The 23,671-nt window shown below is 37.6% G+C and overlaps 1 protein-coding gene across 5 annotated transcripts in view; it reads right to left on the reverse strand.

Annotated features, from left to right (window-relative positions):
- Nucleotides 1-23,671, reverse strand: part of WNK3 (WNK lysine deficient protein kinase 3) — a 203,062-nt gene that overhangs the window by 140,756 nt on the left and 38,635 nt on the right. For all 5 annotated transcript variants that reach the window (XM_042241770.2, XM_060407816.1, XM_060407814.1 and 2 more), the window contains exons 3-5: nucleotides 13,858-14,030; nucleotides 13,053-13,273; nucleotides 12,046-12,203 (exon numbers count right to left, since the gene is read on the reverse strand). In XM_042241770.2, coding sequence (XP_042097704.1) covers nucleotides 12,046-12,203; nucleotides 13,053-13,273; nucleotides 13,858-14,030 — 552 coding nt within the window. The remainder of the gene's footprint in view (nucleotides 1-12,045; nucleotides 12,204-13,052; nucleotides 13,274-13,857; nucleotides 14,031-23,671) is intronic.

Genomic DNA, 23,671 nt, shown 5'->3' on the forward strand with positions numbered 1-23,671 from the left:
TAGAGATGGAAATCTGAATTGTGATATTGCATTTTTGTGACTTTATTATAAAAGAATAAAGTTACCAAAAAAAATGGAGTTTTTAATTCTTATAGAAAATACCCTCATTGACCTTTCCATTGATCTCTTAACTACTCCCTGCTGCTGCTGCTGCTGCTGCTAAGTCACTACAGTCGTGTCTGACTCTGTGACACCCCATAGATGGCAGCCCACCAGGCTTCCCCGTTCCTGGGATTCTCCAGGCAAGAACACTGGACTGGGTTGCCATTTCCTTCTCCAGTGCATGAAAGTGAAAACTGAAAGTGAAGTCGCTCAGTCGTGTCTGACTCTTAGGGACCCCATGGACTGAGGCCCACCAGGCTCCTCCGTCCATGGGATTTTCCAGGCAAAAGTACTGGAGTTGGGTGCCATTGCCTTCTCCAACTATTCCCTGCTGCTGCTAAGTCGCTTCAGTCATGTCCGACTCTGTGTGACCCCATAGATGGAAGCCCACCAGGCTCCCCTGTCCCCGGGATTCTCCAGGCAAGAACACTGGAGTGGGTTGCCATTTCCTTCTTCAATGCATGAAAGTGAAAAGTGAAAGGGAAGTCACTCCGTCCTGTCCGACTCTTAGTGACCCCATGGACTGCAGCCTACCAGGCTCCTCCATCCATGGGATTTTCCAGGCAAAAGTACTCGAGTGGGGTGCCATTGCCGTCTCCGAACTACTCACTAGGGCTAGATAATTATTGCTTTTCTCTGCTCCTAGGGGAAAATAATTGGGGAGCTGAAACTTACAAAATCAAGTACAGACTCTTCTATTTGTGGCCCAAATTAAAAGGGCATGGAGAAGGCAATGGCACCCCACTCCAGTACTCTTGCCTGGAAAATCCCATGGATGGAGGAGCCTGGTGGGCTGCAGTCCATGGGGTCGCTAAGAGTCGGACATGACTGAGCGAATTCACTTTGACTTTTCACTTTCATGCATTGGAGAAGGAAATGGCAACCCACTCCAGTGTTCTTGCCTGGAGAATCCCAGGGACAGGGAAGCCTGGTGGGCTGCCGTCTATGGGGTTGCACAGAGTCGGACACGACTGAAGTGACTTAGCAGCAGCAGCCTCATTATTTATCTGAAACACGTGAACAATCTCTTTTGCAGCCTACTTTGAGCTACCCAACTGAACATGAAAGAGATCTATTTTGAACAATCCTAACACTTTGTTTCTATCTCCCCTAAGTTCCTTCTATACTCTAATCCTCTTATTTTTGTAGTCATTTGTGAGTTTATATCATTGCCCTGATAAAAATGTAAACTCTTCGTAGGTGGCAAACACATCTTACTCACATTCCTTGTAATTTCTAATGTAAAAAATTACTCATAGCAGTGACTATCATTTAATAATGAGGCTTTTAGAACTAGAAAAAGTCTTCAAAACATGTAGTCAATCTTTATTATTTAGCTTTGGGAAATAACATCTATCTAATAAATAAAAAGATCAGTTTTCATTCCAATCCCAAAGAAAGGCAATGCAAGAAGGTTCAAACTACCACACAATTAATTGTACTCATCTCACACGCTACTAAAGAAATGCTCAAGATTCTCCAAGCCTGGCTTCAACAGTACATGAACCATGAACTTCAAGACATTCAAGCTGGACTTAGAAAAGGCAGAGGAACCAGGTATCAAATTGTCAACATCGACAGGATCATTGAAAAACCAAGAGAGTTCCACAAAAACATCTACTTCTGCTTTATTGACTATACTAAAGCCTTTGACTGTGTGAACCACAAAAAACTCTGGAAAATTCTTAAAGAGATGGGAATACCAGACCACCTCACCTGCCTCTTGAGAAATCTGTATGCAGGTCAAGAAGCAATAGTTAGAAGTGGACAAGGAACAACAGACTGGATCCAAATATGGAAAGGAATATGTTAAGGCTGTATATTATCACTCTGCTTATTTAACTTATATGCAGAGTACATCATGAGAAACACTGGGCTGGATGAAGCACAAGCTGGAATCAAGACTGCTGGGAGAAATATCAATAACCTCAGATATGCACATGACACCACCCTTATGGCTGAAAGCAAAGAACTAAAGAGCCTGTTGATGAAAGTGAAAGAGGAGAGTGAAAACGTTGGCTTAAAACTCAACATTCAGAGACTGGACTCGGAAGACAGCAGAGGAATAGGACAGGGAGACCACATTCTCCCCAACAAATTCATCAAAAGAACATTTGAATGCTGGGCAAATTCCACAAAACAACTTCTCAATGCTGGCAGAGGACATCAGGCACCGAGAAAGGCAGCCCATTGTCTTTGAAAGGAGGTAGGACAAAATATAAAAGACAAAGAGAGGCAAAACAGGAAGGGATGGAGACCCATCCCAGGAAGGGAGTCTTGAAAGAGGAGAAGTTTCCAAACTGTCCCACCTGAGGAGAGTGCGATGGCCAAGCACCTGGTTGCCTGAGCTGCTCGGACCTGGGAAGGGCACAAAACACAGGCCCAACTGAGTCTGTGCCTTTGTGGAGTACGCAAGAACCTGAACCTGAGCAGCTTAGACCTGGGAAATGCACACAACCCAGGGCACGCCTGAGACAGTTCTCCAGCAGAGCAACCTAGAGCCTGAGAAGTTTAAACTGGGAAAGCGCACACACTATGAGCGGGGGAAAACCCAGTGCAGTCGAGACACTGCGAGCACTCCCCACACACACCAGCAATATTTGTTTGCAGTGTTCCTCCTTCCCCACAGCACAACTGAACAAGTGAGCCTAAATAAGTGACCACCTTCGTTCCCTTGTGTCAGGGTGGAAATAAGAAACCGAAAAGACCAGCAAACAGAAGAAGCTAAAATAAACAGAGGGAACCACTTTGGAAGTGACAGGTGCAACAGATTAAAACCCTGTAGTTAGCACCGACTACAATGGAAGGGGCCTATAGATCTTGAGAAGTATAAGCTGGATCAAGGAACTATCTGAAATTGAACTGACCCTACATTGCCCGCAACAGCCCCAGAGAAATTCCTAGATATATTTTTACTATAATCATTTTTAAATTCTTTAAAAAGTTTTTTTTAAGTCATTACTCCTTTAATTTTCATTTTTATAACCTACTATTACCTTGCAAAAAAAGACCCTATTTTTAAAGCAAATTTCATACATATATTTTATAATTTTTGTGACTTTGTTTTTTTTATATTGTATTTTTGAGAGTCTAACCTCTACTCTAGATTTTTAATCTTTCCTTTTTGGTATTTGTTATCAATTTTGTACCTTTAAGAACCCAATCTTCAGTACCCATTTTTACTTGGGAGTGCCATTACTGGCTTGATTGCTCTCTCCCCCTTTTGACTCTCCTTTTTCTCCACCAGGTCGCCTCTATCTCCTCCCTCCCCCTTCTCTTCTCTACCTTCCTCTGTGAATCTCTTTGTGTTCCAGACAGTGAAGAACACTTAGGGAACTGATTACTGGTTGGATCTGTCTCTCTCCTCTTGATTCCACCTTTTCTCCTCCTGGTCACCTCTGTCTCCTTCCTCCCTCTTCTCTTCTCTGTGTAAATCCATGAACCTCTCTGAGGCGTCCAGACTGTGGAGAGCACATAGGGAATTGATTACTGTCTAGCTTGCTCTCTCCCCTTTTCATTCCCCCTCTTCTCCTCGTGGTCACCTCTCCCTCCTCCCTCTACTCTTCTCCATGTAACTTTGTGAGCCTCTCTAGGTGTCCCTCACTGTGGAGAATCTTTTCATCATTAACCTAGATGTTTTATCATCGGTGCTGTATAGATGGAGAAGTCTTGAAGCTACTGTAAGAATAAGACTGAAAACCAGAGACAGGAGGCTTAAGCCCAAAACCTGAGAATACCAGGGAACTCCTGACTCCAGGGAACATTAATTGATAAGAGCTCATCAAAAGTCTCCATACCTACTCTGAAACCAAGCACCACCCAAGAACCAACAAGTTCTAGAGCAAGACATACCATGCAAATTCTCACGGTAGTCGCCGTGCCTACCATGGTGACCACGGGTGAGGGGGAATCAGGGTTCAATTCCAGAGAGGGAGCCTGAGAAATGGCTACCACATCCAAGGAAGGCAACACAGGAACATAGCCCTGAGCTTCAATATACAGGCTGCCCAAATTCACACTAAACCCACAGACATCTCAAAACTCACTACTGGACACTTCATTGCATTCCAGGGAGAAGAAATCCAGATTCAACCACCAGAACACCGGTGCAAGCTTCCCTAACCAGGAAACCTTGACAAGCCACCTGTCTAACCCCACCCATAGGGAGCAACCTCCACAATAAAGAGGAACAACAAACTGCCAGCACATAGAAAGGCCACCCCAAACACGGCAATCTAAATAAGATGAAAATGCAGAAAAATACTCAGCAAGTAAAAGAACATGATAAATGCCCACCAAACCAAACAAAAGAGGAGGAGATAGGGAATCTACCTGAAAAGAATTCAGAATAATGATAGTAAAACGTGATCCAACATTTTGAAAACAAAATGGAGTTACATATAAATAGCCTGGAGACAAGGACTGAGAAGATGCAAGAAATGTTTAACAAGGATCTACAAGAAATAAAAAAGAGTCAATCAATAATGAATAATGCAATAAATGAGATCAAAAACACTCTGGAGGGAACCAAAAGTAGAATAACAGAGGCAGAAGATAAGTGAGGTAGAAGTTAAGTGAGGTAGGAGATAGAATGGTGGAAATAAATGAAACAGACAGGAAAAATGAAAAAAGAATTAAAAGAAAGGAGGACAACTTCAGAGACCTCTGGGACAATGTTAAATGCCCCAATATGAGAATCATAGGAGTCCCAGAAGAAGACAAAAAGAAAGGCCATGAGAAAATACTTTAGGACATAATAATTGAAAACTTCCCTAAAATGGGGAAGGAAATAGTCACCCAAGTCCAAGAAACCCAGAGAGTTCCAACACAGTAAACCCAAGGCAAAATATCCCAAGACACATATTAGTCAAATTAACAAGATCAAACACAAAGAACAAATATTAAAAGCAGCAAGGGAAAAACAACAAATCACACACAAGGGGAAACCCATTAGGATAACAGCTGATCTTCTTCAGGCCAGAAGAGAATGGCAGGACATACTTAAAGTGATGAAAGAGAAAAACTACACCCAGATTACTGTACACAGCAAGCATCTCATTCAAATATGAAGGAGAAATCAAAAGCTTTATAGACAAGCAAAATGTGAGAGAATTCAGCACCACCAACCCAGCTCTCCAACAAATGCTAAAGGTTCTTCTCTAGACAGGAAACACAGAAAGGGTGTATAAACTCGAACCCAAAACAACAAAGTAAATGGCAATGGGATCATATTTATGAATAATTACCTTAAATGTAAATGGGTTCAATGCCCCAACCAAAAGACAAAGACTGGTTGCTGCTGCTGCTAAGTTGCTTCAGTCGTGTCCGACTGTGTGACCCCATAGACGGCAGCCCACCAGGCTTCCCCATCGCTGGGATTCTCCAGGCAAGAACACTGGAGTGGCCTGCCATTTCCTTCTCCAATGCATGAAAGTGAAAAGTGAAAGTGAAGTCACTCAGTCGTGTCCAACTCTTAGCAACCCCATGGAGAGCAGCCTACCAGGCTCCTCCGTCCATGAGAATTTCCAGGCAAGAGTACTGGAGTGGGGTGCCAGTGCCTTCTCCAAAAGACTGGCTGAATGGATACAAAGACAAGACCCATATATATGCTGTCTACAAGAGACCCACCTCAAAACAAGGAACACATACAGACTGAAAGAGAAGGGTGGGAAAAAGATATTCCATGCAAATAGAGACCAAAAGAAAGAAGGATTACAAATACTCATACCAGATAAAATACTTTAAATAGAGGCTGTGAAAAAAGACAAAGAAGAACACTATATAATGATCAAAGGATCAATCCAAGAAGATATAGCAATTATAAATATATATGCACCCAACATAGGAGCACCGCAATATGTAAGACAAATGCTAACAAAAGGGGAAATTAACAATAACACAATAATAGTGGGAGACTTTAATACCCCACTCACACCTGTGGATAGATCAACTAAACAAAATTAACAAGGAAACACAAACTTTAAATGATACAATAGACCAGTTAGACCTAATTGATATCTATAGGACATTTCACCCCAAAACAATGAATTTCACCTTTTTCTCAAGCGCACATGGAACCTTTCCCAGGACAGATCACATCCTGGGCCATAAATCTAGCCTTGGTAATTTCAAAACAACTGAAATCATTCCAAGCATTTTTCTGACCACAACGCAGTAAGATTAGATTGCAATTACAGGAGAAAAACTATTAAAAATTCCAACATATGGAGGCTGAACAACACGCTTCTGAATAACCAACAAATCACAGAAGAAATCAAAAAAGAAATAAAAATATGCATAGAAATGAATGAAAATGAAAACACAACAACCCCAAACCTGTGGGACACTGTAAAATCAGTGCTAAGGGGAAGGTTCATAGCACTACAGGCTTACCTCAAGAAACAAGAAAAAAGTCAACTAAATAACCTAACTCTATACCTAAAGCAACTGGAAAAGGAAGAAATGAAGAACCCCAGGGTTAGTAGAAGGAAAGAAATCTTAAAAATTAGCACAGAAATAAATGCAAAAGAAACAAAAGAGGCCATAGCAAAAGTCAACAAAGCCAAAATCTGGTTCTTTGAGACGATAAATAAAATTGAAAAACCAACAAATCGCCAGTCTATGTCTGATGCAGGATACAGCATGCTTGGGACTGGTGCACGGGGATGACCCAGAGAGATGTTATGGGGAGGGAGGTGGGAGGGGGGTTCATGTTTGGGAACGCATGTACACCTGTGGTGGATTCATGTCCATGTATGGCAAAACCAATACAGTATTGTAAAGTAAAATAAAGTAAAAATAAAAATTAAAAAAAAAGAAAAACCACTAGCCAAACTCATCAAGAAACAAAGGGAGAAAAATCAAATCAATAAAATAGGAAATGAAACTGGAGAGATCACAACAGACAACACAGAAATACAAAGGATCATAAGAGACTACTATCAGCAACTATATGCCAATAAAATGGACAACTTGGAGGAAATGGACAAATTCTTAGAAAAGTACAACTTTCCAAAACTGAACCAGGAAGAAATAGAAAATCTTAACAGACCCATCACAAGCACAGAAATTGAAACTGTAATCAGTAATCTTCCAGCAAACAAAAACCCAGGACCAGACAGCTTCACAGTTGAACTGCACCAAAAATTTAGAGAAGAGCTAACACCGATCCTACTCAAACTCTTCCAGAAAATTGCAGCAGAAGGCAAACTTTCAAACTCATTCTATGAGGCCAACACCACCCTAATACCAAAACCTGACAAAAACGCCATGAAAAAAGAAAACTACAGGCCAATATCACTGATGAACATAGATGCAAAAATCCTTAACAAAATTCTACCAAACAGAATCCAACAACATATTAAAAAGATCATACATCATGACCAAGTGGGCGTTATCCCAGGGATGCAAGGATTCTCGAATATCCAGAAATCAATCAACGTAACACACCACATTAACAAATTGAAAGATAAAAAACATATAGTTATTTCAATAGATGCAGAGAAAGCCTCTGACAAAATTCAACATCCATTTATGATAAAACCCTCCAGAAAGCAGGAATAGAAGGAACATACCTCAACATAATAAAAGCTATATATGACAAACCCACAGCAAACATTATCCTCAATGGTGAAAAATTGAAAGCATTTCCCCTAAAGTCAGGAACATGGGTGCCCACTCTCACCACTACTATTCAACAGTGTTTTGGAAGTTCTTGCCACAGCAATCAGAGCAGAAAAAGAAATAATAGGAATCCAGATTGGAAAAGAAGAAGTAAAACTCTCACTGTTTGCAGATGACATGATCCTCTAACGTAGAAAACCCTAAAGACTCCACCAGAAAATTGCTAGAGCTAATCAATGAATATAGTAAAGTTGCAGGATATAAAATTAACACACAGAAATCCTTTAGATTCCTATACACTAGCAAAGAAAATAGAGAAATTAAGGAAACAATTCCATTCACCATTCCAATGAAAAGAATAAAATACTTAGGAATATATCTACCTAAAGAAACAAAAGACCTATATACAGAAAACTATAAAACACTGATGAAAGAAATCAAAAAGGAGAAATATATCATATTCATGAATTGGAAGAATCAATATAGTGAAAATGAGTATACTACCCAAAGCAATCTATATATTCAGTGCAATCCCTATCAAGCTCCCAATGGTATTTTTCACAGAACTAGAACAAATTTCACAATTTGTATGAAAATACAAAAAAATTCCAAGAGCCAAAGCAATCTTGAGAAAGAAGAATGGAACTGGAGGAATCAACCTGCCTGACTTCAGGCTCTACTACAAAGGCATCAAGACAGTATGGTACTGGCACAAAGACAGAAATATAGATCAGTGGAACAAAATAGAAAGCCCAGAGATAAATCCACACACCTATGGACACCTTATCTTCAACAAAGGAGGCAAGAATATACAATGGAGAAAAGACAATCTCTTTAACAAGTGATGCTGGGAAAACTGGTCAACCACTTATAAAAGAATGAAACTAGAACACTTTCTAACATCATGAAGTGAAGTGAAGTCACTCAGTCGTGTCCGACTCTTTGCGACCCTGTGGACTGTAGCCCACCAAGCTCCTCTGTCCATGGGATTCTCCAGGCAAGAGTACTGGAGTAGGTTGCCATTTCCTTCTCCAGGGGCTCTTCCCGACCCAGGGATCAAACCCAGGTCTCCCGCATTGTGAGCAGACACTTTAACCTCTGAGCCACCATACACAAAAGTAAACTCAAAGTGGATTAAAGATCTAAATGTAAGACCAGAAACTATAAAACCCCTAGAGGAAAACATAGGCAAAACACACTCCAACATAAATCACAGCAGGATCCGCTATGACCCACCTCCCAGAGTAATAGAAATAAAAGCAAAAATAAATAAATGGGACCTGATTAAACTTAAAAGCTTTTGCACAATGAAGGAAACTGTAAGCAAGGTGAAAAGACAGCCTTCAGAATGGGAGAAAATAATAGCAAACGAAGCAACTGACAAAGAATTAATCTAAATAATATACAAGCAGCTCATGCAGCTCAATTCCAGAAAAATAAACGACCCAATTAAAAAATGGGCCAAGAACTAAACAGACATTTCTCCAAAAAAGACATACAGATGGTTAACAAAGACTTGAAAAGATGTTCAACATCACTCATTATCAGAGAAATGCAAATCAAAGCCACAAGGAGGTACTGTCTCACACCAGTCAGAATGGCTGCTATCCAAAAGTCTACAAACAATAAATGCTGGAGAGGGTATGGAGAAAAGGGAACCCTCTTACACTGTTGGTGGGAATGTAAACTAGTACAGCCACTATGGAGAACAGTGTGGAGATTCCTTAAAAAACTGGAAATAGAACTGCCATATGACCCAGCAATCCCACCGCTGGGTATACACACTGAGGAAACCAGCATGCTTGGGGCTGGTGCATGGGGATGACCCAGAAAGATGTTATGGGGAGGGAGGTGGGAGGGGGGTTCATGTTTGGGAATGCATGTAAGAATTAAAGATTTTAAAATTTAAAAAATAAAAAACTAAAAAAAAAAAAAAAGAAAATGAATCAGCTAATAAAGTAAATGTAGCAACATATGAAATTCAAAGCTTTGAAACTGGAAAGTTTATCACAGAACAGTGGCACAAAATTGCAGCAACTGTCAAAAAGTCTTAGTCATAGAACCCCCTTCCACCATTGCTGGGAATGTAAACTGGTACAGCAACTACAGAGAGCAGTATGGAGGTACCTTAAAAAATGGAAACCAGAGCTACTGTATGATCCTGCAGTCCCACTCCTGGGAATATATCTGGAGGAAACCATAACTTGAAAAGATACATACACCCCAATGTTCACTGACACACTCTTTGTAATAGCCAATACATGGACACAACCTAAATGTCCACTGACAGGTGAATGGAGAAAGAAATATGAATAATAGTCATAAAAAGAATGAAATAAAATCATTTGCAGCAATATGGATGAAGTGAGAGATCATACTAAATCAGAAAGACAGACGCCATATGATACTGCTTATATGTAGAATCTAAAAATAAAGTATACAAATGAATGTATAAACAAAACAGAAATAGACTCACAGACACAGAAAACAAACTTATGGTTACCAAAGGGGGGGATAAATTAGGAGTTTGGGATTAATATATACATACAACATGTAAAATAGATAACCAACAAGGATGTACTATTTAAGAAGGGAACTATACTCAGTATTTTGTAATAATCTATAAGGGAAAAGAATGAATATTATGTATAACTGAATCACTTGGCTGTACATCTGAAACAAACAAAACATTGTAAAGTAACTTATTTCAATAAATTTTGTTTGTGGCAAAAAAAAAAAAAAGAAAGAGACACGTGTACCCCAATGTTCATTGCATCACTGTTTATAGTAGCCAGGACATGGAAGCAACCTAGATGTCCATCAGCAGATGAATAGATAAGAAAGCTGTGGTACATATACACACTGGAATATCACTCAGCCATTAAAAATAATACATTTGAATCAGTTCTAACGAGTTGGATGAAACTAGAGCCTATTATACAGAGTGAAGTAAGCCAGAAAGAAAAGCTCCAATACAGTATACTAACGAATATATATGGAATTTAGAAAGATGGTAACAATGATCCTATATGTGAGACAGCAAAAGAGACACAGATGTATAGAACAGTCTTTTGGACTCTGTAGGAAAAGGCAAGGATTGGATGATTTGAGAGAATAGCACTGAAACATGTATATTATCATATGTGAAACAGATTGCCAGTCCAGGTTTGATGCACGAGACAGGGCGCTCAGGGCTGGTGCACTGGGATGACCCAGAGGGATGGAATGGGGAGGGAGGTGTGAGGGGGGTTCAGGATGGGCAACACATGTACACCCATGGCTGATTCATGTCAATGTATGGCAAAACCACCACAATGTTATAAAGTAATTAGTCTCAAATTAAAATAAGTAAATTAAAAAGAAAAACTCAACATTCAGAAGGCTAAGATCATGGCATTTGGTCCCATCACTTCATGGCAAATAGATGGGGAAACAGTGGAAACAGTGGCTGTCTTTATTTTCTTGGGCTCCAAATTCACTGCAGATGGTGATTGCAGCCATGAAATTTAAAAATGCTTGCTCCTTGGAAGAAAAGTTATGACCAACCTAGACAGCATATTCAAAAGCAGAGACATTACTTTGCCAACAAAGGTCCACCTAGTCAAACCTATGGTTTTTACAGTAGTCATATATGTATGGGAGAGTTGAACTCTAAAGAAACCTGAGCGCCAAAGAGTTGATGCTTTTGAACTGTGGTGTTGGAGAAGACTCTTGAGAGTCCCTTGGACTGCAAGGAGATCCAACCAGTCCATCCTAAAGGAAATCAGTTGAATATTCATTGGAAGGACTGATTCTGAAACTGTAACTCCAATACTTTGGACACCTGATGTGAAGAACTGACTCACTGGAATAGACCCTGATGCTGGGAAAGACTGAAGGCAGGAGGAGAAGGGGATGACAGAGGAGGAGATGGTTGGATGGCATCATAAACTCAGTGGACATGAGTTTGAGTAAATTCCAGGGGTTGGAGATGGACAGGGAGGCCTGGCGTGCTGCAGCCCATGGGGTCACAAAGAGTCAGACACAACTGAGCGACTGAACTGAACTGAATAAATATCCAAAAATTCTTCACAAAGAACTGGATATAGATAATATATCTGTACATGTTCCCCAAAGATACTAATATAGAGCATTTTATATGACCCCATTTGAGTATGAGTACATAGCATAAATCTAAAGCTTGTTTCATTACAATTGTGTTAAATTTAGCACTATTTAGACAGAACTAAACCAAAGTTAGGTTTTACTAAGTTGACTTTTGGTTGACTTTACCATGAAATGTGGCAATTTGTGAAGTAAAAAGAATAAAGTTATACTTACACTAGTTACTTTACGGTATATTTGAGCTGCATTCTGGCATTCAGAATAAGGGTACTCTGAAGTAGCCATTTCCAGCATACACATTCCAAAAGCATAGACATCCACAGATTCATCATAGTGCTCTTCATACATCTCTGGGGCCATAAACTCAGGAGTACCTACAAAATACCACAACCACATATTTTTAAGAAAAATGTAGAGAATTCCCTGGCAGTCCAGTTGTTAGGACTCTGTGCTCTCACTGCCTAGGGCCCAGGTTCAATCTCTGGTCAGGGAACTAAGATCACCCAAGTCATGTACTGTAGACAAAAAAAATCTATGCCAAGATCACATTCCCTTTGCCGTAAGGATTACTTGAGATAATTTCTGTTCCCTAAAAGCAAAAATACAAAAATACATATACACACACACACACACACACACACACACATACCCCCCTTATATATATATATATATATAATATATATATAATGTCCTTAATTTTCCATACTGATAAAGGACAGTTTGCAATGCTCATAGGTAATGATTACCAAAATCTGTTTTTCTTTCTATCCTTTGTTTTAGTTATTTAAAACTTTTGAAGTAGTACATCCTCTTTATAAGTCCTCAGAATTTTTCAATATTATTAAATACATCACAAAAGAAATACACTGGGATGTCTCTGAAATCAGTCAATATAGAATAGATATTTCAAAGTAAACTCACATTCTAGGCCAGGGGCCAGTAAACTTCTCTATAAAGGGTCAAACAGTAAATATTTCAGGCTTTGCAGTCCATATGGGTTCTGTCACAGCTAATTAACTCTGACACTGTAGTGCAAAAGCAGCCATACACAATATGTAAATGAATGGGTATTGCTGTGTTCCAACAAAACATTTTTTACAAAAATAGGCAGGGAAGTTCAATTTGGCCCACAGGCTGTGGTTTGCTGATTCCTGTTCTAGAAATATACAGTTAAAAAAAAAATCTTCCTTTACACAATCAATAAACTATAAAATGTTAATCACCAATGACACTTTTAGCAAATGATGTACGCATTAAGGTGGCTAGTCCTAGATCACCAATCTTCACAGATCCAGTGGGTCCCGTGATGAAAATATTGTCACACTTCAGATCCCGGTGAATAATAGGAGGAGTCCTAGTGTGCAAGAACTGCAACCCCTTTAAAATCTGCCTGCACCAGCTCCTTAAGACCTTTGGTTTCATTACTTTAAATCGTTTTAAGTACCTGCACAAAGAAACAAAAGATCACATGTAAACAAACATACCTAGCTTATTGTATAAGCACATTATGGTAAATCACATAAGCCAGCCAATACAGTATGTATTATGATTGCCATCATTAAGTTATCTTTTATTGTCTAACAAAATATTTTAAAATATAAAGCCTCAAAGTACACCCCCCCACAGAAAAAATACATACTACATAGAACAGTCACAAATAAGTGGCTGTACCATCAGATGAAATGCTCTAGTCAGAAACAAAACAATAGACTATAATTATATAGCATTGCTCACTAGACATTTGAACCTGCCACATCCCCACTCTTTCATCCTCTACAAAATGACATTATCTCTATAATGATTTCTAATTGTTAAGTTCAATGATATGCCACAAACATTAATTTTTCAACACTGTATTTTCTAACAAACTTCATTAACACCCTAATTTTTTAACCTGCCCTGAAACAGTCACTAGATTCAGATTCTACCAATTCTTTAACCATGTAATGTTACTTTGCAAACAACTTTTGTGACTCTTGAAAATTATTTCCAAATAAAACTCCATTGGCACTATCAGGTTCAACTTACGTCTTTAAGGTTCCTGATGTCATAAGTTCCGTCACTAATACAATACATTTCTTTCCTTTTAATATAGACTCCCAGGAATCATAAAATCGAACTATATTGGGATGTTGGAGACCCTTTAACATCTCTGCTTCTTCCTTGAACCTTTGCTGCTCGGCTTTGGTTAATTTCCGGTCCTAAAATGGAAGATCAAGTTCCAAATTAAAGTCTAGAAATTGTCTTGCACATTTATAATACCACTCAAATGAGTATTTATGCATATATATATATGTATCTCTATTCACCTGTCAATCCTTTTCTCAGTACCTATAAAATCACTGATATTCTTTGTTAGGTATTTGCTCTGACTCCTCTCATAGAGCAAAATGCCGCAGTTGTTTGTTGTATTTGTTGTTGTTGTTTAGTTGCTAAGTCATGTCCAACTCTTTTGTGACCCCATGGACTGCAGCCTGCCAAGCTCCTCTGCCCGTGGGATTTCCCAGGCAAGAATACTGGAGTGAGTTGTCATTTCCTCTTCCAGGGGATCTTCCTGACCCAGTAATCAAACTCACATCTCCTGCATTGCAGGTGGATTCTTTACCACCGAGTCACCAGGGAAGCGCTGTTTGTTGTATACTTTAAACTGATACATTGTTATATGTCAATTATAGTGCAACAAAATTGGAAAAATAAATAATAAAATTTCTTTTGCTGGAAAAGAAAAATAGTATCTCAAAGTGAGAAAAAGTAATAATCAAAACCAGTCCAGCCTGATTCCAAATTGGGAAAAGAGTATGTCAAGGCTGTATATTGTCACCCTGCTTATTTAACTTATATGCAGAGTACATCATGAGAAACGCTGGGCTGGATGAAGCACAAGCTGGAATCAAAATTGCTGGGAGAAGTATCAATAAACTCAGATATGCAGATGATACCACTCTAATGGCAAAAAAAAAAGAGAGAGAGAGAGAAACTAAAGAACCTTTTGATGAAGGTGAAAGAACAGAGTGAAAAAGCTGGCTTAAAACTCAACATTCAAAAAACGAAGATCATGGCATCCAGTCCCATCATTTCATAGCAAATAGATGGGGAAACAATGGAAACAGTGATAGACTTAATTTTCTTGGTCTCCAAAATCACTGCAGACAGTGACTGCAGCCATGAAATTAAGACGCTTCCTCCTTTGAAGGAAAGCTAAGACAAACCTAGACAGCGTATTAAAAGCAGAGATATCACTTTGCCAACAAAGGTCTGTATAGTCAAAGATATGGTGTTTCCAGTAGTTATGTACAGATTTGAAAGTTGGACCATAAAGAAGGCCAAGTGCCAAAGAATTGATGATTCTAAATTGTAATGCTGGAGAAGACTCTTGAGAGTCCCTTGAAGAGCAAGGAGATCAAACTCATCAATTCTAAAGGAAATCAACCCCAAATACTCATTGAAGGACTGATACTGAAGCTCCAATACTTTGGCCATCTGATGTGAAGAGAAGACTCGTCAGAAAAGATCCTGATGCTGGGAAAGATTGAGGGCAGGAGGAGAAGGCATCAGAGCATCAGATGTTTGGATGACATCACTGACTCAATGGACATGAGTTTGAGCAAACTCCTAGAGATAGTGAAGGACAGGGAAGCCTGGCATGCTGCAGTCCAGGGGACCACAAAGAGTCAGACATGACTTAGCAACTGAACAACAACAATAATCAAAACAGATAATAAAAAAACTTTCCCCTAAGAAATCTCCGAATTTCCACATCTAAGGATCTATAATGTCAGGGAAGGAATGACAGAATGTTAGACACCTAGATATTTATTCTGGTTAAATATCTGAATTGGCAACATATTTCCAGACAGAAGTATAAGGTTACCAACCAGTAAAAGACAGTGGACCTGTAATTTGCCACATTAAATACTAGAAGGCAAACGAGCAATATTTATAGAATTCTGAGGGATGACTGTGACTCTCAAATTCTGAACCCAGACAAGCTATCAATCAAGTTTACAAGGGAAAAATACACACATTTCCATGAAAACAAGGACATAGGAAGTATACCACATCATTTACCAATCCTGAAAATAGTACTCAAAGAATTAAATGTGGCCAAATAATATCATTAGAAAAAGAGGGTGTGGCATGTCATAAATAGTAAGAAACTTTCAATAATGCTTTTTTTTTATTTTTATTTTTTTTTTAGTTTTTTATTTTTTAAATTTTAAAATCTTTAATTCTTACATGCATTCCCAAACATGAACCCCCCTCCCACCTCCCTCCCCATAACATCTTTCTGGGTCATCCCCATGCACCAGCCCCAAGCATGCTGCATCCTGCATCAGACATAGACTGGCGATTCAATTCACATGATAGTATACATGTTAGAATGTCATTCTCCCAAATCATCCCACCCTCTCCCTCTCCCTCTGAGTCCAAAAGTCCATATAATGCTTTTTAAAAAAGAAGCTTAAGTAACTGTGGCTAATATGGTTGGCAATATTTTCTAAACAGTAATTAAAACTGAAGATATATACAGCTGACCTTTGAACAACACAAATTTGAACTGCACGGATCCACTTATACCTGGATTTTTTTTCAATAAATATTACAGCACTATATGATACACTGTTCATTGAATCCTTGGATGTGGAACTGCAGATATGGAGAGTCAACTAAAAAATTATCATGAATTTTCAACTGCTTAGGGCTGGCACCCCTCACCCACACATTGTTCAAAGACCAATTGTAATGCAAAATGATAAACCTGGAATTACTTCATTAAAATCTAATAGAGCAGGAAAAATAAAAACAATTTCTATCTTCTGAAAGGGAGAGGAGAGAAAGGAGTGATAGAACTATTTTAAGTTTTGATGTCAACAGATAATCAAATTATGTTAGTTAAAAATGTAGGTATGATTTCCATTTCAAGATGGTTGACAACATATTAATTCCCATCCCTTCTTACACCCCACCAAAACGACAAAAGAAATATATAAATAAATCCACAGTAGTACTTTAAATGTGAGATGGGTTCAAACTAAAGATTTTTTAAAGATAAAAAATATATACTCTAATAGAATGCAGTTTTATGAAACTCATGAGAGTATAAGAAATGGTAATTTGATAAAAGTAAAAGACTTCTGTTAAAAAATGGTTTTATAAAGACTTCATAGTAACCCTAGGTAAGCAGCACAGCCACAGCTCTGACAATTTCATTTTTGGTTACTTTACTCATATTATTCCTTGATGTGAAAATATGTAAAAGGAGAGTCGGTTGCAGCATGGTTTGTAATTGTGAAAAATTAAAAATAATCACACGAAGAAGGCAATGGCACCACACTCCAGTACTCTTGCCTGGAAAATCCCATGGATGGAGGAGCCTGGTAGGCTGCAGTCCATGGGATTGCTAAGAGTCGGACATGACTGAGTGACTTCACTTTCACTTTTCACTTTCATGCACTGGAGAAGGAAATGGCAACCCACTTGAGTGTTCTTGCCTGGAGAATCCCAGGGACGGGGGAGTCTGGTGGGCTGCCGTCTATGGGGTCGCACAGAGTCAGACACGACAGAAGTGACTTAGCAGCAGCAGCAGAAATAATCACAATGTCAGTAACAAAGTCTATTATATGCCAAGCACTGTCCTAAATTTTTTGTATATTAATTAACACTTTTAGTCCCTACAACAACCCTTTGTGATAGTCACTAATACTGTCATTACCATTTTGCAAATAAAGAAACTGAGGTTAAGACGGTTAAGTAATTTGTCCAGGATCAAATGGGTTATATATATATAGAAAGCTAAACTTGGCTATAAACAAATTTAACAGTTAAACGAATAAGCTAGATCTATGTGTAGTAATGTGGATAGATCTCCTAAGGCCTACTGTTGAGTGAAAAAAAAATCTGAAAGAAATTTATAACACCTTGTACATAAAAGAAGGGGTTTTCTTGGTGGCTCAGTGGTAAAAAATCCACCTGCCACTAAGAATAGTTTTATGTTTTACTTTTTAGGTCTATGAAGTTGAAGTGAAGTTGTTCAGTTGTGTCCGACTCTGTGATCCCACTGACTGTAACCTACCAGGTTCCTCCATCCATGGAATTTTCTGGGCAAGAGTACTGGAGTGGGTTGCCATTTCCTTCTCCAGGGGACCCTCCTGACCCAAGGATCGAATCCAGGTCTCCCGAATTGCAGGCAGACGCTTTACCCTCTGAGCCATGAGGGAAGCCCCTTTTAGGTCTATAATTTGAGTTATTTAGGGCTATAATTTGAGTTAAAATTTTGTGATGTGTGAGAGTTAGGTCAAGGTTCATTTTTTTGAATATGTATGTCCAGCACCTTTTGTTGAAAAAACCATCCTTCCTATGCTCAATCACCACTGCACCATTTTCCTTTCTAAAATCACTTGACCACATCTGTTTGGGTCTATTTCTGAACTCAATTCTGTTCCACTGATCTATCTGTGTATCTACCTTTTTGCCAATATCATACATGTATTATTACTACACCTTTAGAGTAAGTCTGGAAATCAGTTAACATGAATTATTCAAACTCGTTCTTTATCAAAATTGTTTTAGCTATTCTATTATCCTTGCCTTTGCATATCAGGGTTTGTTTTTGTTTTTTGTTTTTTGTGTTTTTTGGCTGTACTGGGTCTTTATTGCTGTGTGCAGGCCTTCTCTAGTTGTGGCATGTGGGGGCTACTACTCTCTAGTTGTGGTGTGCAGGTTTCTCATTGTGATGACTTCTCTTCTTGCAGAGCATGGGCTCTAGAATGCAAGTGCTTCAGTAGTTGCAGCGTGCAGGCTCAGTAGTTGTGGCGCACAGGCTTAGTTGCCCCAAGCACATGGGCTCTTCTCAGACCAGGGATCAAACCCATGTCCCCTGCATTGGCAGGTGGATCCTTAACCACTGGACCACCAGGGAAGTCCCTCATATTAGTTTTAGAGTCAGTTTGTTAACATGTAAAAAAAAAAATTCCTGCTGGGATTTTGCTAAAATTGTTTTGAATTTCTAGGTCATACGGCGAGAATGAACATCTTAAGAACAGTGAGTCTTCCAACCAATGCATTTATTTAGATCTTTGATTTCTTTTAACAGTGTTTTTTAGTTTTCAGCATATAGATTCTACACATACTTTATTATTTATACCTATGTATTTCATTTTGGGTGCTACTGTAAATAGTACTTTTTTAAAACTGCAATTTCCAATTATTTATTGCTACTGTAGAGAGAAATAACTTTTTTTTTTATATTAACCTTGTATCTGGCAAACTTGTTAAAATCACGTATTAGTTTCAAGTACTTTTTTTTAGATACATTGAGATTTTTCATGTAGATAATCATGACATCTGCAGGTAAAGACAGTTTTATTTCTTCCTTTCTTCTGTATTCCTTCTATTTCTTTTTCATCCCCTATTTCACTAGCTAGCACTTCCAGAACAATGATGTTGAGAGCATCATATCAGAAGTGCTGAGAGAAGACATCCTTCCCTTTTTAGAGGAAAAGCATTCAGTCTTTTCACCATTAAGTATGATGCCAGCTGTTTTAAGCCATTCTAATAGTTGCATTTTTTAAATAGATGTCCTTTAACAGGTTGAGGTTTCCTTTTATAGCAAGTTTGCTGAGTTCATCATGAATAGATACTGAATTTCTTCAAATGCTTGTCCTGCAACTATTGAAATGACCATGTTGATTCCTCTACAGGCTATTAATATGTCAAATTACATTGAGTTTCAAATGTTGAACAATCCTTGCATCCCTTGGAAAACTCCACACTAGTCATCATGTATTACTCTTTTAATATATTACTGGATTCAATTAGCTAATGTTATGTTGAACATTTTTTCATCTATGTTCACGAGGGATACTGATCTATAGTTTTCTAGTAATGTCTTTAACTGTTTTGGGTATCAAGTGGGTAGGCGCTGGCTTGACTCCTGGCTCTGCTCTCTTGAGCAATCATTCCTCTGAAAGTTAGTATACAAATGAAGGTTTGGGCCTCCACTTTTTCATCCTATACCTTCTAACTTCATCTCCATGGGTCTTCTAGAGAGCAGATATTAAAGATAGAATTTTCAGGTATTATATTCTATCATCAGCAAGAAGAGATAAAGTTATCTCTTCCCCAATGTTTATGCTGTTTATTTTCTTATCTTATTGATTCTGTTGAAACATCCACAATAACAAAAAATAATTGTGATAACAGTCACCACTGTCTTTTATTGTACTTTAATTAAAAAACAGCCTTATTTCATACCTTAGGACTGTTTACAGTATTTTTTTAATTTCCACAAATAGTTTAACATGTTGAAGTAATTTCCTTATATTCCTATGTTACTTTTATTTTTTAATTAGGAGTGGCTGTTGAGTTTTACCAAATATTTTCTCAGCACCTACTGATATGACCATAAGGTTTATTGACAGGTTCCTGACATGATCATAAGGTTTATTGACGGGTTCCTGACATAGAACTATTCTTCAAATCTTAAAGCCTAGCACATTATTCTTTTGACCCACTGGTGAATTCTATTTGCTAATATTTTACTATGGATTTTAACATCCGCATTCATATATGAGACTGAGCTATAGTTTTCCTTTTTGTACAAAACTAGCACTTAGTTTTAAGATTATACAGCTTCATGAAATTAACTGGGATTAAACAGTTTAATATTGGAACAGCTTGTCAATTAAAGGTTGTTTAGAAATCAAGCTCTGAATCTACTTTCTCCTGATGTGTTTTTTCTCTTGTTAAATTATAAAAATATTCAGGCATAAACAAAAAGGTGCAACAACCAAGTTTGTTTAATTTTTAACATTTTGCCAAATTTGCTTCCATTTTAACAAGACATTACAAAATTAAAGACCTCTACATATCATTCCTTGATTCGATCCCTTTCCTTTCCCTCCCAGAAGTAACCACTGCTTGAGTTAGGTTTTTAATCCATGAAAGTTTTTAGAAGTTTTAATTATATGCTTGTATCCATAAGCAATACAGTTTTACATATGCTAAAACATTTAGGTGGTTATCACATGGTATGTGTTCTTTTGCAAATTAGTTTGCTCAAGGTTACATTTTTTTTTATTTACTGTGATATATATAATTTGAGCTTATTCATTTTAACTATTATACAGGATCTCATTAGACAGTTCTACCACACTGATGAATAAAGTTATCCATTCAACCCCATTGATGAACATTTGGATTGATCCAAGTTTACATTATTATAAACAATTTTGCATTGCATATTCTTGGGATGGCTCCTTGCCCTGGTATTGTGAAAGTCACTTAGTCGTGTCCGACTCTTTGTGATCCCATGGACTATACAGTCCATGAAATTCTCCAGGCCTGAATACTGGAGTGAGTAGCCTTTCCTTTCTCCAGGGGATCTTCCCAACCTAGGGATCGAACCCAGGTCTCCCACATTGCAGGCAGATTCCTTACCAGCTGAGCCACCAGGGAAGCCCAAGAATACTGTAGTGGGTAGCCTATCCCTTCACCAGGGGATCTTCCCGACCCAGAACTGAACCGGGGCCTCCTGCATTGCAGGTGGATTCTTTACCAGCTGAGCCACCAGGTATTAAGTGAGGGGGAAGAGCTTAAATCCCCTCTCTACATCATCTTAATACCTAGCCTACTTTTCTTCTTTTTCTCCTAATTTGGTTAGGAGTAATCTATTCAGATTTAAAATTAAATCTGTTATCAATTAAATCTGTGTTATCATTGTGAAAAGTAGAATCTAGACAGTAGGTATTTATGAATGTTCTAAGATTTTTAACTTTGTTCTAGATTTGAAATGTTTCATAAGAAAATGCTAGAAAAATTTATTGTCAAATGTACACATAACATTCTCTTATTATTCTTTTACTCTTCCATATGTTGCATTTCTCATTTCTTCTTTCATATATTTTTACCCTCGTATTTTCCTTCATCAGGTTCATTAATCGTTTTTCAGAGTCAAAAAATTTAGAATTTATATTTTATATACATAATTTTTATTAATTTCAATTATCTTATATTAACTCCCTCTTTCTCTTTTTTGCTTTCTTTCAGTGTTACTTCTCTAATGGCTTAAGATAGGTACTAAATTCCTACTAGTTATTGTTCATTAATAATGAAGGTATTTTAGTGATAAATTTTCTTCTGGGTATAGCTTTTGCAAGGACTCACAAATTTTGTTTCAAATACCTTCATTTTCATTGCTTTCTAGTTAGTTCATACTTTCAGTTTTATTTCTTCCTTGATCTAAATTTTATATAGGACTGTGATTTCTGATCTCCAATTAGTTAAGAATCTTGTTACTTGTTTCATTATTTATTTCTAATTTTGAGTGATGCAGAATATAAAATCTCTTTTAACATAAGGTTTTCTTTGGGCCACATATTTAATCAATTTTTTAGTAGCTTGTAGACTATAAAAATGTGTATTTCCTATTTGGAGGATATTTAAGGTTCTATATATACCCATCAAATGGAGTTTATGGATTATATTATTCAGTTCCTATTTATTCACTTTTTGTCTGCTTGATCTGCCCTATTCTGAAAGAAGTGTATGACATTTCCTACTACAGTTATTCATTTATCCATTTTCCTTCAATGTATTTGAGGTTCTGAATTTAAAATATTAACCAGAATATTTTTGCTGCCTACAAGTCTCTATCAATGGTATTTATCTTCTTAAACTATGAAGCAAATAACTTTATAATAAACAGGTATTTCTGTTTAATGCTTTAATTTTACTTTCTTTCTTCTGAGATAGATATTAATATTGGTTGGTACTCCTCCTGCTTTCTCTTTGCTGGTTTATAGCTTCAGCTTAACCTTGCTTTATCATTGTTTTAAGTATTTTTTCTAGTAAACAACACACGTGGGTTTTGTCTTTTAATCCCATCTGAAAATGTGAGTTTTTTAACAAACAAGTGTAATACGTTCACATTTGATACAGTAAAAGATATATTTCATTTTACTCCTTCCATTTTATTCTAAGTTATTTATCTTACTTTACTGCTTCCTTTTACTCCTGTTAACTTAAAAGTATTTCATATTGTTTTTCCTTTTTACTAGTGGTTAGCTTCCTTTTCCTGACATTCAAAATCAAACACTAATAAACTAATTCAGCAAAGTAGCAGGATACAAAATCAACACTCAAAAATAAATTGTGTTTCTAAAATTTAAAAGGATATCTTGCATAAAGTTAGGAACCCCAAGGGGGATAGTATTCATGTAATGATAAACTATAAATAAATTTACCCTAGTGAAAAAGGAAAAAAAGTTGTTTCTATACACTAAAATAAATAATTCTAAAAGAAAATTAAGAAAACAATTCCATTCATAACATCAAAAAGAATAAAATATCTAGGAAGAAACTTATCTAAGGAGGCAAAAAGACTTCTATCACTTAAAACTACAAAACACTGTTGAAATTACAGAAGGTACAAATAAATAGAAATACATCCCATATTTATAGATTGAAAATCCTAATACTGTTAAGATGTCAATACCAAAAGAGATCTGCAAATTCAATGTAATCCGTCAAAATCCCATATTTTTGCAGAAATTTTAAAAAATGCTAAAATCCTATATGGAATCTCAAAAGTGAAAGTTAAATCACTCAGTCGTATCCGACTCTTTGCTACCCCATGGACTGTAGCTTACCAGCCTCCTCCCTCCATGGGATTCTCCAGGCAAGAGTACTGGAGTGGGTTGCCATTTCCTTCTCCAAGGGATCTTCCTGACCCAGGGATTGAACCCAGCTATCCCGCATTCCAGGCAGATGCTTTAACCTCTGAGCCACCAAGGAAGCCCCTCAAATACACGAAAAGATCTTGAAAAAAAGAACAAAGTTGGAA

This window comes from Ovis aries, chromosome X (assembly GCF_016772045.2).
Source record: "Ovis aries strain OAR_USU_Benz2616 breed Rambouillet chromosome X, ARS-UI_Ramb_v3.0, whole genome shotgun sequence".
NCBI classification, from domain to species: Eukaryota; Metazoa; Chordata; class Mammalia; order Artiodactyla; family Bovidae; genus Ovis; species Ovis aries.